The following is a 21,870-nucleotide window of genomic DNA, read 5'->3' as shown; positions in this document are numbered from 1 at the left end:
GGCTCCTCTCAGTAGTGGAGAAAAGAGATCACCAAGCTTTCTGTTCCAGCAAGTGCGGGCAGCACTCACCCCATCAGAGACCCTCTGGGGGGAATCACGGGGGTGGGTGGTTCATGGGGTGAGATGTGAACAGAGGCTGTTCCCCTTGAGAATCATGGGTTCTTGGAGGTTCAAATGTGCTGTTCTGAATGGGGGGGGTCCATTTGATGCTCGTCAGCTTACCTGGGACTCTGCTGAGCCTCTGCCAGCCCAGGATAATGAATAATGAGGTGTGAACAGAGCCACCCAGACCAGGAGCCTGACCCCTGGGCTCCCGTCTCTGCACAGACACCCTGGCTTTATGGCTCACTTGCCGTCTCTCACCTGAGTCTTCCCCCAGGTCACATGTGAGGCAGGGTGGGTTGGGTAAGTATCCTTCCTACCCAGCGTGCTAAGACCTTTTGAAGCTTAGCTGGGAAACAGGAGGAGAGGAATTTCCTCAATAAACTCCAGCTGAACTTTAACACTGATTCAGATTAGGGCAGAGTCCCCACTAATGAAGATTTTCAGCAATGTCACAAGAGACCAAGGTGACAATGGAAGGTGGACCCATGGGGGCATGGATGCCAGTGTCATGGAAATAGTGGGCCCACCACTGAGACTCCACTTCCTTACACTGACTCTGTCTCTCTCCCTGGTCCCATCCCTGGGAGCCACCTGCTCCTTTGTCCCCAGGCCCCTTTACAGGGAAGCAAATTCTGTCCTGTAGATCTCTGCCTCACTTCCTCTGGAGACCCTGTGCAGACACCTGACCCTGTGGAAGACTGAATCTGGAGGCTTAGCCTCAGCGGGAGCTGGAGGTGGAGGAGAGAGGGAAAGGGCCCTTACTGCCATCCTGGGCCTTTGTGGTCTTGTGGCAACCCAAGGGATGGGCCTACAGGCTGGAACCCTTATCTCATTTACAGGTGTGGGAACTTTGAGAAGTGAAGGGTCAGTTAATGGCACAGTTGGCAGCATCACCCGAGGCTCCTGGCTCTCAGTCGAAGACCCTGTGCCTGCATTGTCTTCCCTGGACTGTGGGAGGGGTAATAGGAGCTGCTCAGCTGTGTCTGCTGACTTAGAAAGAGAGGTGGCAAATGAGGCCCTAGATAGGCCCATACCAGCTGGGTGCTTGACTACCTGCTGTCCTCGTGCAGTGCAGCTGGCATGGGCTGGGCTAAAGCAAGCCAACTGTGCCTGGGCCAGACCCCTAGGCTGCTGAGGTGGCAAGTCACAGCCACTGAGCTGTGAGGACAGTCATTCTGCCGTGGACACCAAGCCTGAGAGCTGGGTGGGAGGGGCCCACCTGGCACAGCTGAGAAGGGGGGCCACACCCAGGCTGCTGAAGGGCTGGGGGGGTCTCCTGACCCTCGGTCCTGTGTGCATCTCCTGCCCCTACCCACTCACCCAGGGACCTTACCTACATGTTCACGAAGGGCCAGGTGCGCAGAGAAAGAGGACAGGCCTCAGAAGGAGGGAGACGTAATTAACCTGCTGAAAGGGTCTCCTGTGCCGGACCAGCCTCAACTGTGCAGGTGGGGTGCTCACTTCCACCTGCCTCTTCCAGCTCCTGGAAGCTGTTCCACCAGGGCCTTTCTCACATGCAGTGTCACCTGGGGTAGGTGTGGGTAGGGTCATGTTATTTAGGGGCACAGTTGCTGTGCACCTGCGGGGTCTGGAGACCAGTTCTAGCCCTCAAAGTCCTTGCCACCTGGAGAGGCAAGACAGGTGTGTGAAAAGCAGTTGGTGGGTACCCTTAGGAAGAGGAGGAGAGATGGGGCATTTCTGTCCCTGGGGTGAGTGAGATTTTAGAGGAGGTGACATTTAGCAGGGCTCTGAGGGATAAGTGGGAAGGGTTTTGGCAGGCAGCAAGAACAAAGTAGGCAAAGGCCACTGGTAGGGGTTTGCAGGGATCAGTTGCAGAGGGTCTAGCTGGGAGGGAAGGAGCTGGACATGGTGGGTGGGAAGAGGTGGGTGGCAGAAGGCAGCTTGGGAAGGGCTTTGGCCAGCTGCTGATGAGCCTGGGGCCCTGCTTTCCCTTCTTCCTCCTTGCAGGTCCCTCTTTCTCCATCCTGCAGAGCCTTCCACCAACTCTCCCCCTGCCTCCTGGGCTCCCATCCTAGTCCTCTCCTCTTACTGCTTTGAGAATGGAAACAACTTTGACCCTCTAGCCTGTGGGGCGCTCTGCAGTTTGCAAGACCTGATATGGTCTAGTCCCTTATTGCAACAGCCCTTTGAGGTAATTATTGTTATCCCTGTCAGGATGACACACCGGAGGCTCAGAAATGGAAAGCGATTTACCAAAGGTCACGTAGTGCAGGTGGCAGAAGGGGCCTGACACCCATTGGTTCTGACTCATCGTCTACTCTCTCTTGGCCGTCCTGGGAAAACAGTTGATATCCGCTCTATCCAAATCCTCTTCAGATATTCACAGCTCCATTTCAACTGCTTGGAGGTCTCAGTTTATTCTGGGTTCTTGGCCGTGATATGAGTGGTTGAGATGGCAGGAATCATGACCTCTTGGTCATTGTTTTTTGTTTTGTTTTGTTTTTTGTTATTATGGTTGTTATAGTAGAAAAAAGGAAGTGACATTTACCGAATGCCAAATGCTTTATATAGTTCATCTCATTCAGTTCTCACAGCAGTCTTTAATAGAAGGAGGCATCATCGTACCTGTATTGCAAATGGGGAGGTTGAGGCTCAGAGAGGGAAATAACTGATAAGTGGCAGTAATTGGATTTGACCAGGGCCCTCTGACTTTAGAGCCCAAGTTCTCTTGGTTGTACCACAGCTGCCCTTACACTATTGATGTTGTCCTTAAAAGTCAATATAAACCCCACGAAAGGGCTGTTATCTCTGGAGGTCGCTGCTGGTGGGTGGGGGAAGTGTGGTCAAGGGTCAGTTTCTGGGAGCGGCAAGCAGGAGCTAGCCTGGTAGGACAGGGTTCCTCCAGGGCCTGGTGCCCTAGTGGTCAGGTGGAGGGGGGATAGCTGGTTGGGTCTCCCCAGGGTAAGTACTGCCTACTTCAGGCTTGATGTTTTCAATAGAGTCATGGACCAGGCACACTTGTGCACATCCTAGGAGGCCCCTAGAGATTTCTTGCTCTAGTTCTCTGGTTTTCTAGGTGAAGACACAAGCTGAGAGAGAGGTCAGGACATGCCTGAGGTCACTCACCAGTCAGGGGCCGAGTGGACGCTGCTGTTAGGTGAATGGCTGTGACTGTAGGCTGGGACCTGGTGTCTAGGCCACTTGGACTTATTTTCCTTCTTATTCAGAAACTTTTATACCACATGCCCAGATTCACACAGGGAGGCTTTTAGATGAAGGGACAAGCTGTGCCTGAGCCAGCAATGGTGGGGGCTAGGGGTAGGGCTTTGGGACCCCGGGGCTTGCTTGGAGCTGGCTGGCCTGGCTGATCATCCTGTATTTCAGGCCACAGCAGACACTGTGATGTTGGTACTAGGGACAGAGTCCTAGTCCTGCCTACTCTGTGTGACCACAAAACCACGAGTCCTTTTTACTGACTGGACCTCAGTTTCCCCATCAGTAAAACAGAGATGGTGGTCTTACCCTCCTGGCCTTACAAGGCTTTTGAGAGAAAGATGCATTTGAAGGTGCCTGAGACTATGTAGATTCAAGGCCCATGCGTTGTGCAGCCTGCTCAGTGGCAGAGCCTCTTCCCCTTCCGGGATGTATGGACAGAGGGCAAGTGGAGAAGGGAAGCAGAGGGCCCTGAGTCTGGGCTGACATCTGTCACTAACTCAGGGCCAGTTCTCTACTCTCTCTGGGCATTCATCTTACCTTCTGCAAAATTCCGAGCCTTGCAAACTCTCCCAGCCCTGATATCCCCTTTGTTCTGTTTCTTGATACAGCGTAGTATCTCAGGGACCTTCTGATGGTGGACAGAGTTGGGAGGTTTGGTCCTTGCTGGCATCCTGGGCAAAGCTCTCTATTCCTCCTCCTCTGTCTTTGGGTGATACAGGCATCCCTGGAGGCTGGGTCATCACCCCAGACCCTTGGTTCAGGGTTCTGACCCTTCGCTCCCAGAATGCTGCGGAGGTTGGTGTCAGGGCAGCCAGGACCAAGCCTATTCTGTGAGTTTTCACCCCCTGGTCAAGCCCAACTCTCCTTTGTGCTTATTGGATTAAAATCCCAGCAAGCTCTGCTCCCTGGAGAGGCCCCCAGTGCAGGACAGCTTCCATTTTGTCTGGTCCTGGGCCCTCCTGGCTCCTGTCATCCAGCTTGGTGCCTGGTTCCTCAGGCTGTGCAGAATTCTCTGAGGGCCCAGGGTCGTCCAGCCCCTAGGAGGACATGAAGGAGACAGCTGCTCATTAGACTGGATGGTTAAATCAGTCTTTGGTAAGGGACAGTCACAGCTGTGGCTCAGGTGGCCCCTGCTCCTAGGATGCTGCATGTCCTTGGAGATCCAGGGGCTGATAGAGGAGGAGAAGGATGGGACAAGCCTCCACACTGCCTTCAGCCCATATGTATGTTTCATATAATGGGCTTCTGCCTGTAGTATTGCATTTGAAGAAAGGGCTCTGAATCTAAAAAGATGTTGGAGGCCACTTGTGTTGGTTTCTAGGGCTGCCATAATGACAGACATTCGTGTCTCACAGCCCTGGAGGTGAGAAGTCCAAGATCAAGGTGCCAGAGGGTTGGTACCTTGTCAGACCTCTCTCCCGGGCTCGCAGGTGGCCACTTTCTCACTGAGTCCTCACTTCATCTTTTCCTTGTGAGTGTGCATCTTTGGTGTCCCTCTGTGTGTCCAGATTTCCTCTTCTTCCAAGTTGGATTGCATCAGGGTCAACCCTAATGGCCTCATTTTAACTTAGTCACCCCTTGAAAGGCTCTCTTTCCAAATACACATTCTGAGGTGCTGGAGGTTAGGACTTCAACATACGAATTTTAAGGGGATGCAGTTCATCCCATTACACCTCTCATCTTGTCAGGCCCTCGTGCTGCAGGAGGGGAGACCAAGGCCACACAGCAGGCTGGGACTAGCCATGTGGATTACCTTCTCTCTGGGGCAGTGCTGAGGCTGTTGTTCCTCTGCTCAAGGACTCCTCACACTCAGCTCTCCAGAGAATTCCCCTAGAGGGAGGTCTGGGCATCTAGATTTGCCAAAGTTGTAAATCTCTTAAACCATAAGCCACTCCTTGGCGTCTCTCTCTCGAATGCCCTGATGTGAAATGCAGATGTTCTCCCTTTTAAGATCTCCGCACACTGCTGAATTTCCCATCGTGTTTGCACCTAAGGATGCAATTACCATTTCCTCCCATTGTCCTTTCTGCCTGTCCCCCTGCTCCCAGCTGACGCAGGCTCTCGAGCCCGCTGGGTGAACACGAGGCAATGAGCTTATGAAGATTGGACTGCTTCTAAAAGCTCCGGGTGGCATGGGGCCAGTGATGCTTATCGGCCCCCCTCAGGACCCTTTTGAGGTTATTTTCTTCTCTTCAGAAGATGCTTGTATATGCTGCAGAGAGCATTTCCATCAATTCTTCTGCCTGAGCTAGCGCCAGCCGAGCTCTATGCTCTGCCATGAGTCACTCCCCGCTGGCTCCTTCCCAGGCCTGCTGGGCTATCTCTGGTGGGTGAGCCTCAACCACCCTTCCCAGAAGACCCCCAAACCTTAGTGGTTCTCTGCAAGCTCCTGCAAAGGTAACCCCAGCTCATCTTCTCATGTGGACCATAAACCTTCCGTATTTGGCCATGGTTGTTAAAAACCACAAGCAAGTGTTTTCCCCAAGTATTGTGGAGCTGGAATTTCTAAACTTGTTTTGGAAGCAGACAGAGACCCAGGCGTGTATTTTAGGCTTGTGGGCTTATGGCAGATCTTAGATTTAAAGCATAAATTGAGACCAAGTTTCTCTTCTCCTCTACTGAAAGGAAAAATAAATGCTCTGACTGCTAAGCTCTTCCTACCCCTGGGTCTCCTCTCTAAATCTTATACCTGGCCTCTCTCTTTGGGGTGTGGTTGAAGGAAGGGGGCCAGGCCCTGAACACAGTGCTGGATGGCTGTGTGTGCCCCTGCCAGGGCTGTGTGTGCCTCCCAGAGTCAAGTGTGCCTCTCAGGGTCATGTGTGCCCCCCAGGGTCCAGTGTGACCCCCAGGGCCGTATGTGCCCCCCCAGGGTTGTGTGTACCCCCCTGAGTCATGTGTACCCCCAAGGGCTGCATGTGACCGCCAGGTTCAAGTGTGACTCCCAGGGTTGTGTGTGCCCCCAGGGCTGTGTGTGCCCCCCAGGGTCATGTGCAGAAGTTGGGGGGAAAGGCCTGGGACCCAGGCTCCCTGGCCTCACCTTGCCCCCCAGAGCCAGCCTCTCTGCGCTTCTTCCCACGTCTATAAAATAGAGACAGGAATTCCTACTTCACTCGGGGCTGGGGGTTGCAATTGCCACCTGCTGAGCACAGTGAGTAGATAGCAGTTGCTTCCCTGTGTGCTCCTTACAGGGCTCTGTTCACCAGAGTTTTCATCTCCCAGAGGGATTTACATTGGGGTGGCTAAAAGGAACCATGTCCTAATGGTAGGCTTCCTAGCAGGACAGCAAACCAGGAAGGAGGATGGAGACTTGGGAGGGTTTTCTGCCTCACGTGCAGCACACCTCTGCTTACCGGGATACTGAATTGTTCTGGTTCCTAGCAGTGCTCAGCCCATTTCTTTCAGTTTGGGGAAGGTCTTCAGCAAAGTAGGTTTTCACCTTGCACCTTTTGAAGGACTCCATTCTGAGGGTGGAACCACAGTGGTACCATGGGGTGGGGGCACAGGCCTCAGAGCTGGGCACCCTTGAGCAAGACATCCCTTTTCTGAGGCTTGGTTTTCTCGAAGGGTTTTAGGGAATAATGTGCGTACAGTGCCTGGTGCAGGAGCAGGTGGTGGTGACTGTTACTCTATAACTCAAGGAATCATTAGAGTCCATTCCTCCCATTTTACAGGCTGGCAGCCTGAGGCTTAGAGGTGGAAGAGGGTTCCTCAGTCTACACCATTGGTAGTGACAGTTGGGATGTGAATTCAGGACACTGGATTCCAAACCCAGGGTCCTCTCTTCTGTGTCACACTTCAGTCGCTGTTCTCTGGTGTAGGCAGAGCCCTGGTGCGGCTGGAGTGGAGGCCATTGCCCAGAGAATGCAGTGAGCTCTACTCTAGGAGGCCCGGGCTCTAGCCCCATCCCTTCTGGGTGGGAGCCTCCTCCATGGAGGGCACAGAACAGAGTGCTCAGGTTCCCACCAAATCTGGAATTCTGGGTCTTAGCCTGGAACCTAGGGGGAGCGCCTGGTCACCTAGCGAAGTTTGCAACCTGGATCAGGCAGAGCTGTGCTAACAATGCTTCTTCTTGTGTTTTCCAGCATCCGCCAGGACTTTGATGTCCCCACCAGCCACCTGATTGGAGCACATGGCTACTGTACACAGGTCAGGGAGCGCTGTGGGGCCCAGGTGGTCCTTCCCCCTCCTCTGTTCCTCAGAGAGGGAAGTGTCCTCCTCCCTCCTCTTGCCCAAGAAAAAGGCAAGTCCTTCTTGCCTCTGCCAACACTCTTCAAGCAGCTTTCCCGTGCCCACCTCTGCTGGGTTTCACTGTCATGTCATGGAGACTTAGAAAGAGAGCTCAGTTTAGCTTCTGTTTCTGGACAGCTTTCTGTGCACTGATCTATGTGCTCAGAGCTGCAGAGGATGCAAAAGAGACTGAACTCAGACCAAAGTGCTACACAGCCCGGAGCCCAGGACACAGGGTGTGATGTCTCAGGCATGGGCCAGGGGACCCTGGGTCCAGCTGGGGAGATGATGGCTCTGGCCTCTTTTACGTTTGCACAAGGTATTGTCTTTATAGCCACCCTTCTGTCTGCATCTTTACAAAGGGGCCCTTAATGGACCTCCCAGGGGCAAAGAAGACCCTGAGCACAGTTGCTTGTCATCGGTCCTCTCAGTCACCCAGGTGACACCAGGGAAGGGACCTTTTCAAGATGTTACCTAGTGAGCATCAAAACTGGTAGCTCAGCTCTACACCTGGCTTCTATCCATGCCTTTCTCCCCATGATGAGGCCTCCCAGAGCGGCCACACAGGCCACAGTGAAATCTGGCTGTCAGCACATGGGGGGCCACAATGCATAGCATGGATGGGCTGGACAGAGCTGCACATCTTCTGGGCCCAACTGAGGACTCAGTTGTCCTGGGGGTCCTGGCTCACTTGCACCCAGCTCTGGAAACCTACCTGGGCACCATACAAGGCAAGCTTGGGGCCTGTGGTTTGTCCAGGGCACCCACAGAGGGACCGTGGGGTTGGCTGCTGCCCAGCACCCTAGAGGAAGGCCTCACGGGGAGTCTCTACTCTTCTGGCTGCCCGGGGTGGCCTCACTCTCACTCCAGGCACCTGCCTGCCCCCTGGGAGCTTCCCCTTTTCAGCGAAGGATGCTGCCCAGGTGTAGGCAGTCAAGCAGGGTGCAGAGGAGCCCATATCAGAGTCTGGGGCTGGGTCCCAAGCCCTGTTCTCTGTTTCACTCACAATATGAGCTGGGACAGTCTTTTTCCCCTCCTGCGCATCAGTTTCCTCATTTGTACAAGAGGCATTTGGACTGGACCAGGACTGCTTACACTTTGAATGAATCCCCTAGGGGTCTTGTTGAAGAGCAGGCTCAGATTCAGTGGGTCTGGGCTGGGGCCTAAGATTCTCAATTTCTATCAGGCTCCCCAGGGAGGGTGATTCTGTTGGTCCACGGACCACACTGAGTAGAAAGGGACTGCTAAGCTTTGCCATTGTGTGACTTTGGAGTCTAGGAGCAGGGAGAGGCCTGATGCCCCTTCTTCACCATCTCAAGAAGGCTTCCTGCTATGAGGAAGGTTCTAGACACATATCAGGGAGCAGGGGCTTTTATCCCTCTTGAAAAACCAAATGGGAAAACTCGAACTCAGCTGAAAAAGGCTGTGCCTTTCTCAGCAGCTGCTGCCCCTGAGGTGTATTATTTTACTGCAGACATTTCCTCCAAATTCTTCTGTCTCATTTCCTCTACAAGGACACAATAAGTCCCCTTTGGTATCTCCCTCCAGTGGGGGTCCCTCTGCGGCAATCAGAGGAGGCCTCTTTTACTGTCACTGGGACAGGGGTATTGGTGTTAACTGAGGGATTTATTAACCCCCGATGTCATTTTCACGATTCAGGGGAAAACACCTCTATAAACTCTGCCCTCCAGAGTTTACACTGGTCAAGGGCCGTTCTGGCCATTCCTACGTGCTCCACTGTGGAAGTACTGCCTGCCTTCTTGCGTCACAGGCAGCGCCAGCTGTGGCAGAAAGTGGATGAGACAGAGAGACCTGCCTGCCCTAGTGCTGGGGCTGGGCTCACTCAAATTCCTCCTCAGTAGGCCCTTAGAGGCCACCCTTCATCTTGAATCTGTTCCCAGGCAGATAGTACCATGAGGGTAACAGGGTTGGGGGAAGAGGGAAGTCACATGGGACAGAGAGAGCCAGATGTGGGTGAAAGCTCAGCTCTGGCCCTAATGGGCCGTGTGGCTTGGGTAACCAGCCTGTGAGCCCCAGTTTCTCCATTCCTAACAGGAGGTTGGACTCCTGGTTACCCTGCATAAGGAAGGGACCTTCCAGCCATATTGGTACACCAAAATGTGGGAGGCATGGGTTGCAGGTGACTGCTGGAGGAATGTTGCTCCACATGTCACTGTCTCCAAGTTCCAGGGTTGGCATGCTTGTTGGCTTGCCAGGTGTGTAGCTTGAGTCACAGGACCACCCAATGCCTCATGCCACGCAGCAAGACAATGGCAGAAGCAGAGCTAGAACTCAGACCTGGGCTTCCTACTCCCACCTCTCTGCTTCTGTTCTTGCTGCCTACTGAAGTACCTTCCTCAGCTTTCCCTGCCCCGTTAGAACCCCACCGTCACTAATGAAGTTCAAACAAGCCCTGGAGTTTAGTTATTGGTACTGCACTGTGGTCAGTTTCCTGGTTGAGATAATGGACTCAGGTTATGTAAGATGTTATCATTGGGGGAAGCTGGGTGAAGGGTACACAGGAACTCTCTGTACTATTTTTATAACTTCTTTTGAATCTAAAATTATTTCAAAATAAAAAGGTTTCTTTAAAAAATAACATTGTTTAAGACTCACCCAAATGTCACTTCTCCTTAAAGCTGCCCTGACTCGGTCATGTGGCCTCGTGTTCATCTGGCTCCAGAGTACTCCATGCACACATTTTTACAGTCCCAGCCACATCCTGCATTGAGTCAATGTGCAGGCATGCACCTGACTCCACAGTCTAGACCCAAAGCACATGTCAAGAGCCATGTCTGACCCTCTCACCAGTGCCCCCAGTAGCCTACAGCATAGGACAGGGTCCTGTGAATGGTTGGTACTCAATGAGTGCTTGTGGAATAAAGGTGGATGGGTGCCTGGAGTTACCTTGATGAGAAAAGTTGGTGCCTTTCCCACAGGGCTTGTGGGAGAATTGAAGTTACAGCCTCCTCTGCTCTCAGGCTCTCTCCCTCCTTGCTTTCCTTCCTTCTCCACCCTTTTTCTCTTTCCCCAGTCTCCTCTCTACTCTTTCAGTAACTGATTCAGACTTGATGAGTCTTTCCCCTTTCTCTCATCTGCAGGAACTTGTCAATCTGCTCCTGACTGGGAAAGCTGTGTCCAACGTTTTCAACGATGTGGTTGAGCTGGATTCTGGGGACGGGAACATCACACTTCTCAGAGGCATTGCTGCACGCAGTGATATTGGCTTCTTATCTCTCTTTGAGCATTACAACGTGTGCCAGGTACCCAGATGCTCACGTTCACCACGAGTAGGGGAGCCTGACTCTCTAGAGCAATGAAAAGGAGGGAAGGGGGGAAGGAAAGCTGGACTCCACTTCTCAGAGCTGGCTGAAATTCGGGTCCAGTTGGAATCACAGAGGGCTTGGGAAGAAGTACAGCTTCTCTGCTGTGGCTACAGGCCTGTAATTCTGACCCAAAGCCAGCTGATACCGTGTTCTGGGGAAGATTGTTTGAAAACGACTTTGAGGGATTTCTGCTGTGATTGTGGGTCACAGTGGCTGCAGCTGGTGTCTGTGTGGTGGGGGAGCCTTCTCAAGGGACAGGAACTTGAGGTCTTAGGCCTCGTGTTAGTTTCCTAGGGCTGCCTAACAAAGTACCACAGACTGGGTGGCTTGAAACAACAGAAACTTACTGTCTCACAGTTCTGGAGGCTGGAAGTCCAAGATGAAGGTATCAGAAAGGCCATGCTCCCTCTGAAACCCATAAGGAGAATCCTTCCTTGTCTCTTCTAGCTCTTGGTGTTTTCTGGCAATCCTTGGCATTCCTTGACCATATAGTGATGCTTCTATAGATGTATCACTCCAGTCTCTGCCTCCATCCATCATCACAGGGCCACCTTCTCCCTTTGTGTCTTTTCTTATACAGACCTCAGTCATATTGGATTAAGGGCCCACTGTACTCCAATATGACCTCGTCTTAACTAATTATGCCTGCAACAACCCTGTGTCCAAATACAGTCACATTCTGAGGTACTGGGGGCTAGGATTCAACATATCTTTTTGGAGGCACAGTTCAACTCATAGTAGGCCTCACGCATCCTGTTTGCTGGCATGTGGTCCCTCTGCATCCTGTGTCACTGCAGCCAGGGTCTCAGAAAGGGCTGGGCCCCCAGGTAAAGCTGGATAGGGCATGGGTGACTGTACCTCTGGGGAATGTGGCCAGGGGCTGAGGGGGCTGGGCAGAGGAGCACTGGACCCTGCCTTCTTGTTCCAGCTGCCATGGAACATTTTTCTGAGCATTGCTTTCCATGGCTTCAGAGAGTCCATTTTTCTGTGGTTGATTAAATGGGAAGGGTTGTCCTGAGGGGCAGCAGGAGCACTTTTCACAGTGGCCACCCCCTGCAAAGATTCTTGGAGGGTCTGGTTGAGGCCTCATTCACCACCTATCCTCAGAACCAGGACACAGAGATTGACTCAGCGGGGCCATGCAGATAGCGCCAGGCGATTCCACCCTGGATTTCCAGTGTGGAAAAAGACTAGGGTTTTAAGCCAGGGCTCAGTTTTACCCACCCTTCCCACATGACCACATGTTGGGGTGTGCTGTGTCTTGCTAATGACCCATGTGGGGCAGCCCCCTCCCCAGATCCCCTCTCTGGATTATACCCCCAGCACGCCAAAAGCAGACTTCTGGGTCCCAAAGACTTGGGGGAAAAAGAATGAGAGTGGCTGCTTCCTGGCTGTGCTGGTGTTAGGAGGGAGCCCAGGAATGTGGCTGGTGAGAAGCACCAGGCTCTCGAGCACCAGACCCTGGGTGTGCTCCGAAAGTATTCAGCTCAAAATTCCATGGGCCAAGAGAGGTAACCTTGGCCAGGCTCATGGAATTCCCAGGCTCACCATGAGCTCTGGTTTCATTCTTGGGTTGAGGGCGTTGGTCAGAGAGTAAACTATTTTCCTGTGGTCTGTGGAGGGTACTTGATGGGAAAACCAGTTGGGGTCATCCTTCCCTTGGAATAAAATTTAAGAAATTCAGGCCCTACAACCATCTCCCCTCCTCATGGGCTTCTTGGATCCGCATAGACCCTCTGCTGTTCTGTGCCCAGCTGAGGACTGGGAGTTTTGTTTCCCTGCAGTAGGTGGATGCTTCCTTCCTCTGCCTTGCAACTGCAAGCTCACTAAGGAAGGAGCCCTGGCCTCCTCTCCTCCATGAGCTCACTGAGGGCTGGGCCTCAACCCCTGCCTTCCACTGAAGACTCAGGGCCCAGCAGCTCAGACAAAGCCCTTCCCTCTTCTTCTTCTTTTTTTTTTTTTTTTTTTGAGACAAGGTCTCACTCTGTCACCCATGCTGGAGTGATCTCAGCTCACTGCAACCTCTGCCTCCTCTGTTCAAGAAATTCTTCTGCCTCAGCCTCCTGAGTAGCTGGGATTACAGAGGCATGCTTTTTTTTTTAAGTAGAGATGGGGTTTCACCATATTGGCCAGGCTGGTCTTGAACTCCTGACCTCAAGTGATCCACCCACCTCAGCCTTACAAAGTGCTAGGATTACAGGCGTGAGCCACTGCGCCTGGCCCCTTCCCTCTTCTTTAACACCACCTTCCATCCCTTCTGTCCCCAAGTCCCTTGGACCCTACACAGTTAGCCACATTGGACATAGAAGGAGTCCAAGGGGGTCCAGCACCCAAGCCTGGACCTGGACTCAGAGCCAGGGCCCCTGCTCTGGCCTGGCCTGGCCCTCTCCTCAGGCAGCACAGACACAGCCATGGGGAAGATTGGCATTTGGAACAGCCTGGGCCATGACGTCCACAGCGTTCACTCACTAGCAGGTGAAGCCCCTCACTTGCAGCCTGTCTCCAGGCTTCTCGCTGCAGCCTGGGGTTCTGGAGCCCTCACTGGGTGTGTGGGAGGAGGAGGTCCTACCTAAAAGTGAGCTACCCAGATGACCCATACTCAGGGTGTACCTGGGGTAAACAGATGAAACTCTGGGCTGGAGAAACTCACCCCCTGCCATAAGTAACTGGCCCGGCCTGGCTGTGTCCTGCAGGACCTCCATGGGCTGTCTGTGACCCCACCAGCTGGTCTTGCCCATCTGACTTCCAGCTGGCTCCCTCAGTCCCACAGCTGGCCCAGGACAAGGCTCACCAGTAAGGGGTGGACTGCATTCTAGGCTGCAGTTGGAGGCCAAGCCCCTCCAGGCTGATGGTCATGGTGGTGATGGGGGACTGACAGTCCAGGAGGGATGGGGTGGGACAGGGAGTTTAGCCTCAGCACTTCTTTCGTGACCTGCAAGGCACGTTCATTGCCGTCTTCATGAAGGGACCCACAAAGGAAAACAGCTTGACAGGCAGAGTTCTGAAAGCTCCATCCTCCTCCCATCCTCCCCAGCTCAGAGATGGCCACCATCCACCCATTTACTCAACCAGGAGCACGTCCTCTCCATCAGGAGGACATGTGCCTCCCCCTGAAGTTGTTTCTCAAGCCCATCCACTTTAACCAGGTCAGAGCCACCAGCATCGCTGCTTTTGACACCTGTGACAGCCCAGCCAAATTCAGCTCCTGTCCCCATCGCTTTCCCCCTTTCCAATCCTGTCCCTTCACTGAAGCCAGTGTGATCTTTAAAAATATACACACGATCATATAATTCCTTTTCTCTGGACCCTCAGTGGTTTTCCAGTCCTCTGAGACTGTTGTGAGCTGAACTATGTCTCCCCAAAATTCCTGTATTGAAACCCTGACCCCCAGTACCTCAGAATGTATTAATAACTGTGTTTGGAGAAAGGGCCTTTAAGGAAATGATTAAGGTAAAATGAGGTCACTAGGGTGGGTCCCAATCCAGTATGGCTGGTATCCTCCTAAGCAGAGGAGGTTAGAACACAGGTCACACAGCAGGAAGGCCTTCTGAAGGCACAGAGAAGGCAACCACCTACAAGCTCAGGGGCAAGGCCTTCAGAAACAACCCTAGTGACATCTCAGACCTCCAGCCTCCGGAACTGTGAGATAATAAATGTCTGCTGTCTGAGCCATCCAGTCCGTGGTATTTGTTATGGCAGCCCGAGCAGACTAATGCAGAACTAAAATCCAAAACTTCCCACCACCCCCAACGCCCTGTCAGACCTGCACCTGCCTTCCTCTCCCACCTCAGACCACACCACTCTCTCCCACAGGCTGGGGCTTCTCTCGGGCTCTCTCCCACCTCCTGGCCTTTGTGCACGCTGCACCCTCCACCTGCCCAGCTTTTCGCTGTTATCGTTTTGACTTAAACGTTACTTCCTAAAAGCCAGCCTTTCCTGCCCTCATAACCCCATCTAAGTAGGGGGTCCTTCTCATTGTCCCCTCCATACCTGGTCAATCACCATCAGGGTATCTTAATTCTGTCCTTCCTAGGGCCTCTTCTGGATTTTAAGCATCGCATTTCACTGCCTTTAAGATGTAAACTTGCCCACATTTGAGCACTCCTGAAATTCTGATGCATTATTACAGTTGATGGTGTGTCAGACTTTGACACACCTGCTTTTTCTTTCTTACTTAGTGATACAAAAAATAATGGCGAATCTGAGGGCATCCTGGATTCATTGAAGTGCAGTGGAAATGTATGGGTTTGATATTTAATTAATACGTCATCCCCATCAATCTGGTAAGCTCCATAAGGACAGCACTGTTCTTATTGTCTCTAGCACTATGTCCCCATTGCTGTCCTTAGAAATGCCACACCATAACTCTGTCCTTAGAAATGCCACACCATAACTGTACGCAAGTAAATGCTGATCCTTTTAAATGAGTGCTTCTAACCTGGCTGTCCACGGATGGCTTTAGGCCATTCACAACCCCCGCCCTAGAAGATTAAGTAATCCCTAATTGTGCTACATGTTCCCCCACCAGGACAAAGTCTCAGACTGTGCTGTAGGAAATGTGGCCCTCCCCCGCACCCCCCACCCCCGACTCTGGCCTCGCCCCAAGCCTTTGGTTACCCAAGAATTTAGAGGAAGTGAATTTCATCTCTGGAAAATGTCACCCACTTGGAAAGAGGCTCCTGAATGAGGAAACTCATTTATAAAGTCTATGGGCAGCTTTTTTCCCTTAATCTCTCGACTGTTATTTCTGCGTGGCAAGCTGCGCTTTTGTCCCTCCGTTGGAAAATTCAGGGTGGCTGATTATGCAAAGGCCTGCTCCCTGGTTGGCTGCGGGGCTCTCTCCCTGCCGTGAATGAATGCTGGGTCCCTGTGTCAGGGTTCCCTGTTCGTGGCGATGCCCTCACCAGAAAAGCCTCTTTGAAGCATGGAATGGAAGCCAAGTTTACGTGGGGTTTAGGCACGTCCAGCCACGTCCTGTAAGACATCTAATTCCCCCACACTTCACTAAGGAATGAGCTCTGCAGTCCACTTGAATGGCACACAGGGCTAGGGTGAGGCCTCGGTGTCGGGGGAGGGGACACTTGAACCGTAAGAAAGGATGAGCACATTGTAAAGACTGTCCCCCTACCTTCTGGAGGAGGCAGCTTTAAATGTGCAGGAATGTCACTGGGGACCTGGTTCAGGACCTTTGGAGCACAGCCCCTCTGTCAGAGACATCCCAGACCAAGATGGGAGCTGCTCAACCACTCTCCTGTGAAGGGTTCTGGAAAAAGTATGCCCTTCTCCCCACTGGAAAAATAATTCCCATTCTTTCTTTAATCCACAGGCTGTAGCTGTAAATACCTGAGCATGCAAACATCTCCCTGGGGCTGGTAGGGATTAGGCCAGAATCAGCCTGGCCCGTGGCACGTACATAGCTGGATAAACCAGGGCCCAGGGTCAGGAGAGGCGCCGCCCAAGAAGTGTCAGGGGCTGGGGGAAAGTGCTTGGAGGCCAGGCATTCAGGGGCTTCACAGCGGGCCCTTGTCCCTTCTCTTCCCATTGCAGGCAAGATGCTAGCAATGTGCTGAGGGCCCTGGTGCTTATTCCTCTGTGTCTTCTTCCACAAACACTTCCACCATGAAATTCCCCTGCCCAGAATGCTCCTTATCCAAGTGTTGCTGCAACCTCAGTGCCTTGCTGCACCCTGAACTTCTCTGGTCCCCCATTCCTGGCACCCCCCACGGACTTCTCACTCAGACCTTTCCCTCCTGGCTCCCCAGGGCTCTATTCCTACTTGTCTTTACCGTACAGTTCTAGTTCAAGTCCTGCTTCATCCATGAGGAATTTCATTCACCTGACATTTGTTTACCCTGGGCTCCTGGAACTTAAGGGTATGATCTGTCGAGCATGAGGCAGAGGTGCTGCGGCTGAGGTGGGTGGGCGGTCACCCAGTGATGTGCCCCCTGGGAGCTGGAAGGAGGAAACTATTTCTGCTCCAACAAGGGATTTGGGAGATGCAGGCTGTGCAATGGTAAGCAAGCTCTAGGCTAGTGGACAAGCTGAATTTGTTTGAGGGGAGTGGGAAGAATTGGTTAGGAGGTCACTGCCGTGGTGGTGCAGGTTGGAGGCTGAATAGATCTCAGGAGGAAAGGCTGGCAGTGGGGGAGCTCTTGGATGCAGAATGAGCAGTACTGGGAACCATTAGATGTGGGAGATGAGGGGGCGAGTGATACCAGGTCTCGGGTCTGTATGGCAGAGGCCCTGCGAGCAGCAGCAGGTGGGGTGGCAGGGCAGGGATGGCCCTGGGAAACAGCCCGGTGGCCTGAGCAGCGTGAGGGGCTCCCAGCATCAGACACAAAGGTGATCTTCAGCAGGGCCTCTCCGAGGTCAGCCCTGCCTTGAGTCAGACAGAAAAATGCCCGGGCCCCTTTCCCAGGGACCGCACTTCACATCAGGCCTCTCCCTCATCCAGGTTGGCTGCTTCCTGAAGACCCCGAGGTTCCCCATCTGGGTGGTTTGCAGCGAGAGCCACTTCAGCATCCTCTTTAGCCTGCAGCCGGGGCTCCTGCGTGACTGGAGGACTGAGAGGCTCTTTGACTTGTACTACTACGATGGCCTGGCCAACCAGCAGGAGCAGATCCGGCTGACCATTGGTGCGGGCCCTCACCCCCCCCACCCAACCCTGTTCCCAAGGAGCCTCCAGGCTGGTCACAGAAACCAGCCTTCCTATCCACCGCCAACCCCCATGACAGAGAGCAGTGCAGACGCCAGCATCCAGACTGGGGGATCAGAGAGCCAATGCCAGCAGGACCTCCCTGCAGGAGGCAGCCAGAACTGGGCCTTGAGCAGTGGGTGGCATTAAGGGTGTTGGGTATAGCCTACACCACATGGCAGAGAGCCCTGAATACTATGCTGACAAGTTTGGATGTATTCTTCAGGCAGTGGGGAGCCATGGAAGGTTTTGGAATCAGGGTGGTGAGATCAGAAGTATTTTTAGAAAGAGTGTTGTGGTAGTTGAAGTGGGACACAGGGGTGGGGACCAGTGAGTTGTGCAGGTGAGAATGGATGTCAGGGATGAGGGTGGGTCCAGTTGAGATGGAGAGGAGGGGACAGGGACTAGAAGGGGGCGGGTCCCGGGAGTGGTCAGTGCTGACCTCAGGGTGAGTGCAGGGCCCTGGGTGACGTGTGTGCCTCTCTCCTCCTTCCCAGACACCACCCAAACCATCTCTGAGGACACTGACAAGGACCTTGTCCCACCCCTCGAGCTCTGCATCAGAACCAAGTGAGTCAAACCCCTCTCTGGCTTTGAGCTTCACCCCGAATAGCTTTGAGGAGCCATGGTTGGGGGTGGTCAGGCCTGCAGAAAGGTGGATAGGTTCCTGGACCACCCTGATTCAAAGGGGTGTGATGATTGGAAAGACACAGGTTTCTCCACTCGTGGTCACTGGGGCCCAGGTTCAGGAGTGTGTGGTCTACAGTGGTGATGTGTCTTTAGACAGCTTCTGAGACTGCCCTCATGGTTGGGGGTGGGGGCTAAATGGGCACCTCTTGAAGCCCCTCCTCCCTTAAGGCAGCAGCAGGCAGATGTGGCAAGTACCGTTAGGCCCGAAGGAGGCAGGACTGGGGTGCTTACCTGAGGGTGGGGGAGGCTTGAGCAGGATGGGAAGCTGGGAGGCCTGGCCCAGCCTGGGGGTGGCGGGAGGTGCTGCCTGGAGCGGCACCCTCTGCTTGCGGAGGAGCTGGAGGAGCAGCTCCGCCATTCTGAACACTGAGCAGCGTGCCTACGGCCTCAGAGGCAGGTGGGACCTTCAACTCCTCTGACCCAGCCCCTCTGTATTTAAGGGGAGGCTGAGGCTCAGGCCAGGGGAGGGGAATGTTCAGTAACTGGGGTGAGTTGGGGCTCACCTCCTTGCAGTGTTCTCTGAGTGGGCCCCTGGGCTGGTGGGGCTGTAGCTGTCAGAAGTGCTCCCCTTGCCCCGGCAGGCCCTTCACAAAGCCCTTGGGGAATGACCCAGAGGCCTCAGCATGCATGAGAGGAGCAGCCCGGGAGGGAGAGGCCTGGATCCTAGTCCCTTCTGGAGGAGCGGTGGAACTGGTAACCTTTATGAGTGTGGGCTCTGGAGAGAAGTTGCCTGGGTTCCAGCCCTGGTGTTGCTGCTTCTTGGTGTGAGCTACTGGACCTCACCTTCCTGCACCCCACTTTGGCATCTGTAAAATGGGGGTGATGCATACCTTGCTCACTGGACCTTGTGAAGAGTGTCTGGGACATTACTAAGTGCTCCATGGTGTTTGTGCTCACGATAATGACCTCAGCCACTCCTCATTTGGTGTGATCTCAGAGAATCTCCATTTCTCTGCCCGTGAAATGGTTGGGGTTGTGGCAGGGGGATGCAAAATGGCGAGGCCCTGCAATGCTTACTGCCTGAGATCCGGGGGGCACAGCGAGCTTAGGGTTGATGCCCACCACAGGCAAGGGAGCCCTTGAGAGGAGCTGCAGAGAAAGAGAAATGTTCACATGGTGGAAACACCAGGAAGGGGAAATGGGAGGAGCGCCGAGACATCCTCGACATGCTTTGTCCGTCCGTCCATTCATCCGTTCGTCCATCCACCTGCCCGCCCCCTGAGCCAGGGATGAAGCATTCTTGCAGGGTCATGTGCTGGTGCTTCTTTCGTCAGGAGGATTAAGGGCACCTGCAGGTCGCTTTCCTTTCATGTACAAAGGGCCACTCATTCAAAGTGATGAGAGAAAGGCAGCAGTGGGGACAGGAGGTGACACCAGCCTTGGCATCTGTACAGGACAGTGTGGGAGGCCACAGGGCATCCTTCCTGCCGGTGGGCCTGTTGAGCAGGGCTCCAACACCCTGGACACAGCCTCAGCTTGCCTCTGGACTCCTGGGACCCTCTCTGAAGGCCTCCATCTGACTCTGTGTCTCTCTACCCCTCCCAGGGGGTGGCCCACCACCTGAAACCTCTCCACTGCCTCTTCTGGAGTAACTCCTTTTTCCCCAGAAATTATTCCACTGCATGACTCACCAAGCACCTCCCAGCGTGGGCCCAGGATTGGACTTCTTGGGCTCAGCCCTAATTGACAATTATTTGAGATCAACGTGGGGCTTTGGCCCGCATGGAGCTCAGTCCATGCAGAGTGAGAGTCTTAGTGTGTGGACACGGGCCTGAAGCTCCTCTTCCTCTTCTATTGGCTGCCTCCATCTCCCAGTACTTCTTTCCCCCGCCCCTTGTTCACTTGCAAGCAGGTGACAGTGAGGTTATGTGGGAAGCAGAGAGGCTGCATGATTTGGGCCAGGGCCCTGCCCTTCTCTGCCCTCACATCTGCTTATTGTTGTGTGAGCTTGGACAAGGCTGAGCCCCACCACCTTCTTGAGCAGTCATGGATGGAAAATAATTCTATTTGTGTAGCACACAGGGGCTAAGGGGAGCCCATATGCATTTGTGGCTCATGCATGGGGAAAGTTTGCTCCAGAGCAGTGGCCTTCAAGCTTCAGGGGCATCGGAGTCATCTGGAGAATATGTTAAAACACAGATCACTGCCTGTAATCCCAGCACTTTGGAAGGCCGAGACGGGCAGATCACCTGAGGTGAGGTCGGGAGTTTGAGACCAGCCTAACCAACATGGAGAAATGCCATCTCTATTAAAAATACAAAATTAGCCGGGCATGGTGGCACACGCCTGTAATCTCAGCTACTCGGGAGGCTGAGACAGGAGAATCGCTTGAACCTGGGAGGCGAAGATTGCAGTGAGCTAAGATCATGCCATTGCACTCCAGCCTGGGCAACAAGAGGGAAACTCCATCTCGAAAACAAACAAACAAACAAACAAACAAAAAAAAACCCAAAACCAACAAAGCGCCGTGCCCCACACCAAGGGTTTTTGAGCTTTTTATTCAGTAGGTCCAGGGTAGGGCCCAAGAATTTGCATTTTTAAGGAGTTCTCGAGTAATGCTGATGCTGCTGGTCCCAGGACCACACTTTGAGAACCAGGTAAGGGCAGTGCCCACCCACCGCCCCCCCAACCCTGCTGCCTTGTGAGAGTCGGGTATCAAGTGAGGCATTGATTCTCTGGCCCGCCGTAGGCACTGGGCCAGGGGAACCTTCTTCCTGGCTCCATTAGCTATCCCCTCATCTCCAGGTCTGTGTTCCATGTCTGCTAGAACTTTGCTGACACCAGCTGCCTGCCTGTTCCACTTCTCCCATCAATCCCCCATCATGGTGGGTCCACCTTGGCAGTTATTCCTAGAAAAGCTGAGTGGGTGAGTGGAGAGTGGGAACACTGCCCCCGTACCCGCCAGGTAACATACCACTGCAATGAGAAACAGCAGGCTTAGGGGTAAGTCCTGCTGTCTGTAGGAAGGCCCTACCGTGTCAGGAAGGGGATACACGTGACATCGCGGCATGAGCTCAGGTCATTTCAAAGGCTGCAGTGAGAGCCCAAGTTCCTGATAAGATGCAGCTGTGTGCCCACAGCATCTTGTCCATCTTGCTCGGTAGGTGGGGCTGCAGGGTAGGCCAGCCTGGTGGGCAGGTGGAATTCCCCCACATCAGCTCAACCCTCATAGAACCCCTGGACTGGACACCACGGAAGAAACAGCTGAGTAAGACTTGGCTCCTGCTCTCAGAGAGTTTGCCATCAGCCTAAAGTCAAGTTTGGAATCAACCCTGTTACAGTCCAGGGAAAGATGCACCACCCACCCTTAAACCCAGCTCTGTTGCCCTGCAAGAACCCCCAAGCCACACAGCTGGCTGTCTGGCAGCTTGCTTGGCTCTACAGAAAGGCCTTTGGGTACCCCCTGTTATCACCTCTTCTTTTACAGACAGGGAGATAGGGGCCTCCAGAACGGAGGTCCGTGTCCCAGCCACACTTTGAGTCACAAGCTCCAGGGACTGCGGCTTACGCTTTTGCTGTCCCAGCCCATTGGAAGGTCACTGAGTGGGCAGTGACTTCCCACCACCTGGCTTTGTTGCCTCGGTGACATTGCACAAGCCCAGACTGCTGGTTTCGCCTTCAGAGAAGAGCATCCTAATTCAAACCATCCCA

General features: G+C 53.6%; 1 protein-coding gene across 1 annotated transcript in view; it reads left to right on the top strand.

The window, feature by feature from the left end:
- MINDY4 (MINDY lysine 48 deubiquitinase 4) overlaps nucleotides 1-21,870 on the top strand; it is a 121,077-nt gene that overhangs the window by 93,560 nt on the left and 5,647 nt on the right. The window contains exons 14-17 of the mRNA XM_032758395.2: nucleotides 7,365-7,428; nucleotides 10,611-10,772; nucleotides 17,290-17,470; nucleotides 18,027-18,099. Coding sequence (XP_032614286.1) covers nucleotides 7,365-7,428; nucleotides 10,611-10,772; nucleotides 17,290-17,470; nucleotides 18,027-18,099 — 480 coding nt within the window. The remainder of the gene's footprint in view (nucleotides 1-7,364; nucleotides 7,429-10,610; nucleotides 10,773-17,289; nucleotides 17,471-18,026; nucleotides 18,100-21,870) is intronic.

Source organism: Hylobates moloch, unplaced genomic scaffold, assembly GCF_009828535.3.
Source record: "Hylobates moloch isolate HMO894 unplaced genomic scaffold, HMol_V3 SCAFFOLD_1, whole genome shotgun sequence".
NCBI lineage: Eukaryota > Metazoa > Chordata > Mammalia > Primates > Hylobatidae > Hylobates > Hylobates moloch.
The sequence above is the reverse complement of the archived record's forward strand: the minus strand, read 5'-3'. Positions and strand labels throughout refer to the sequence as shown.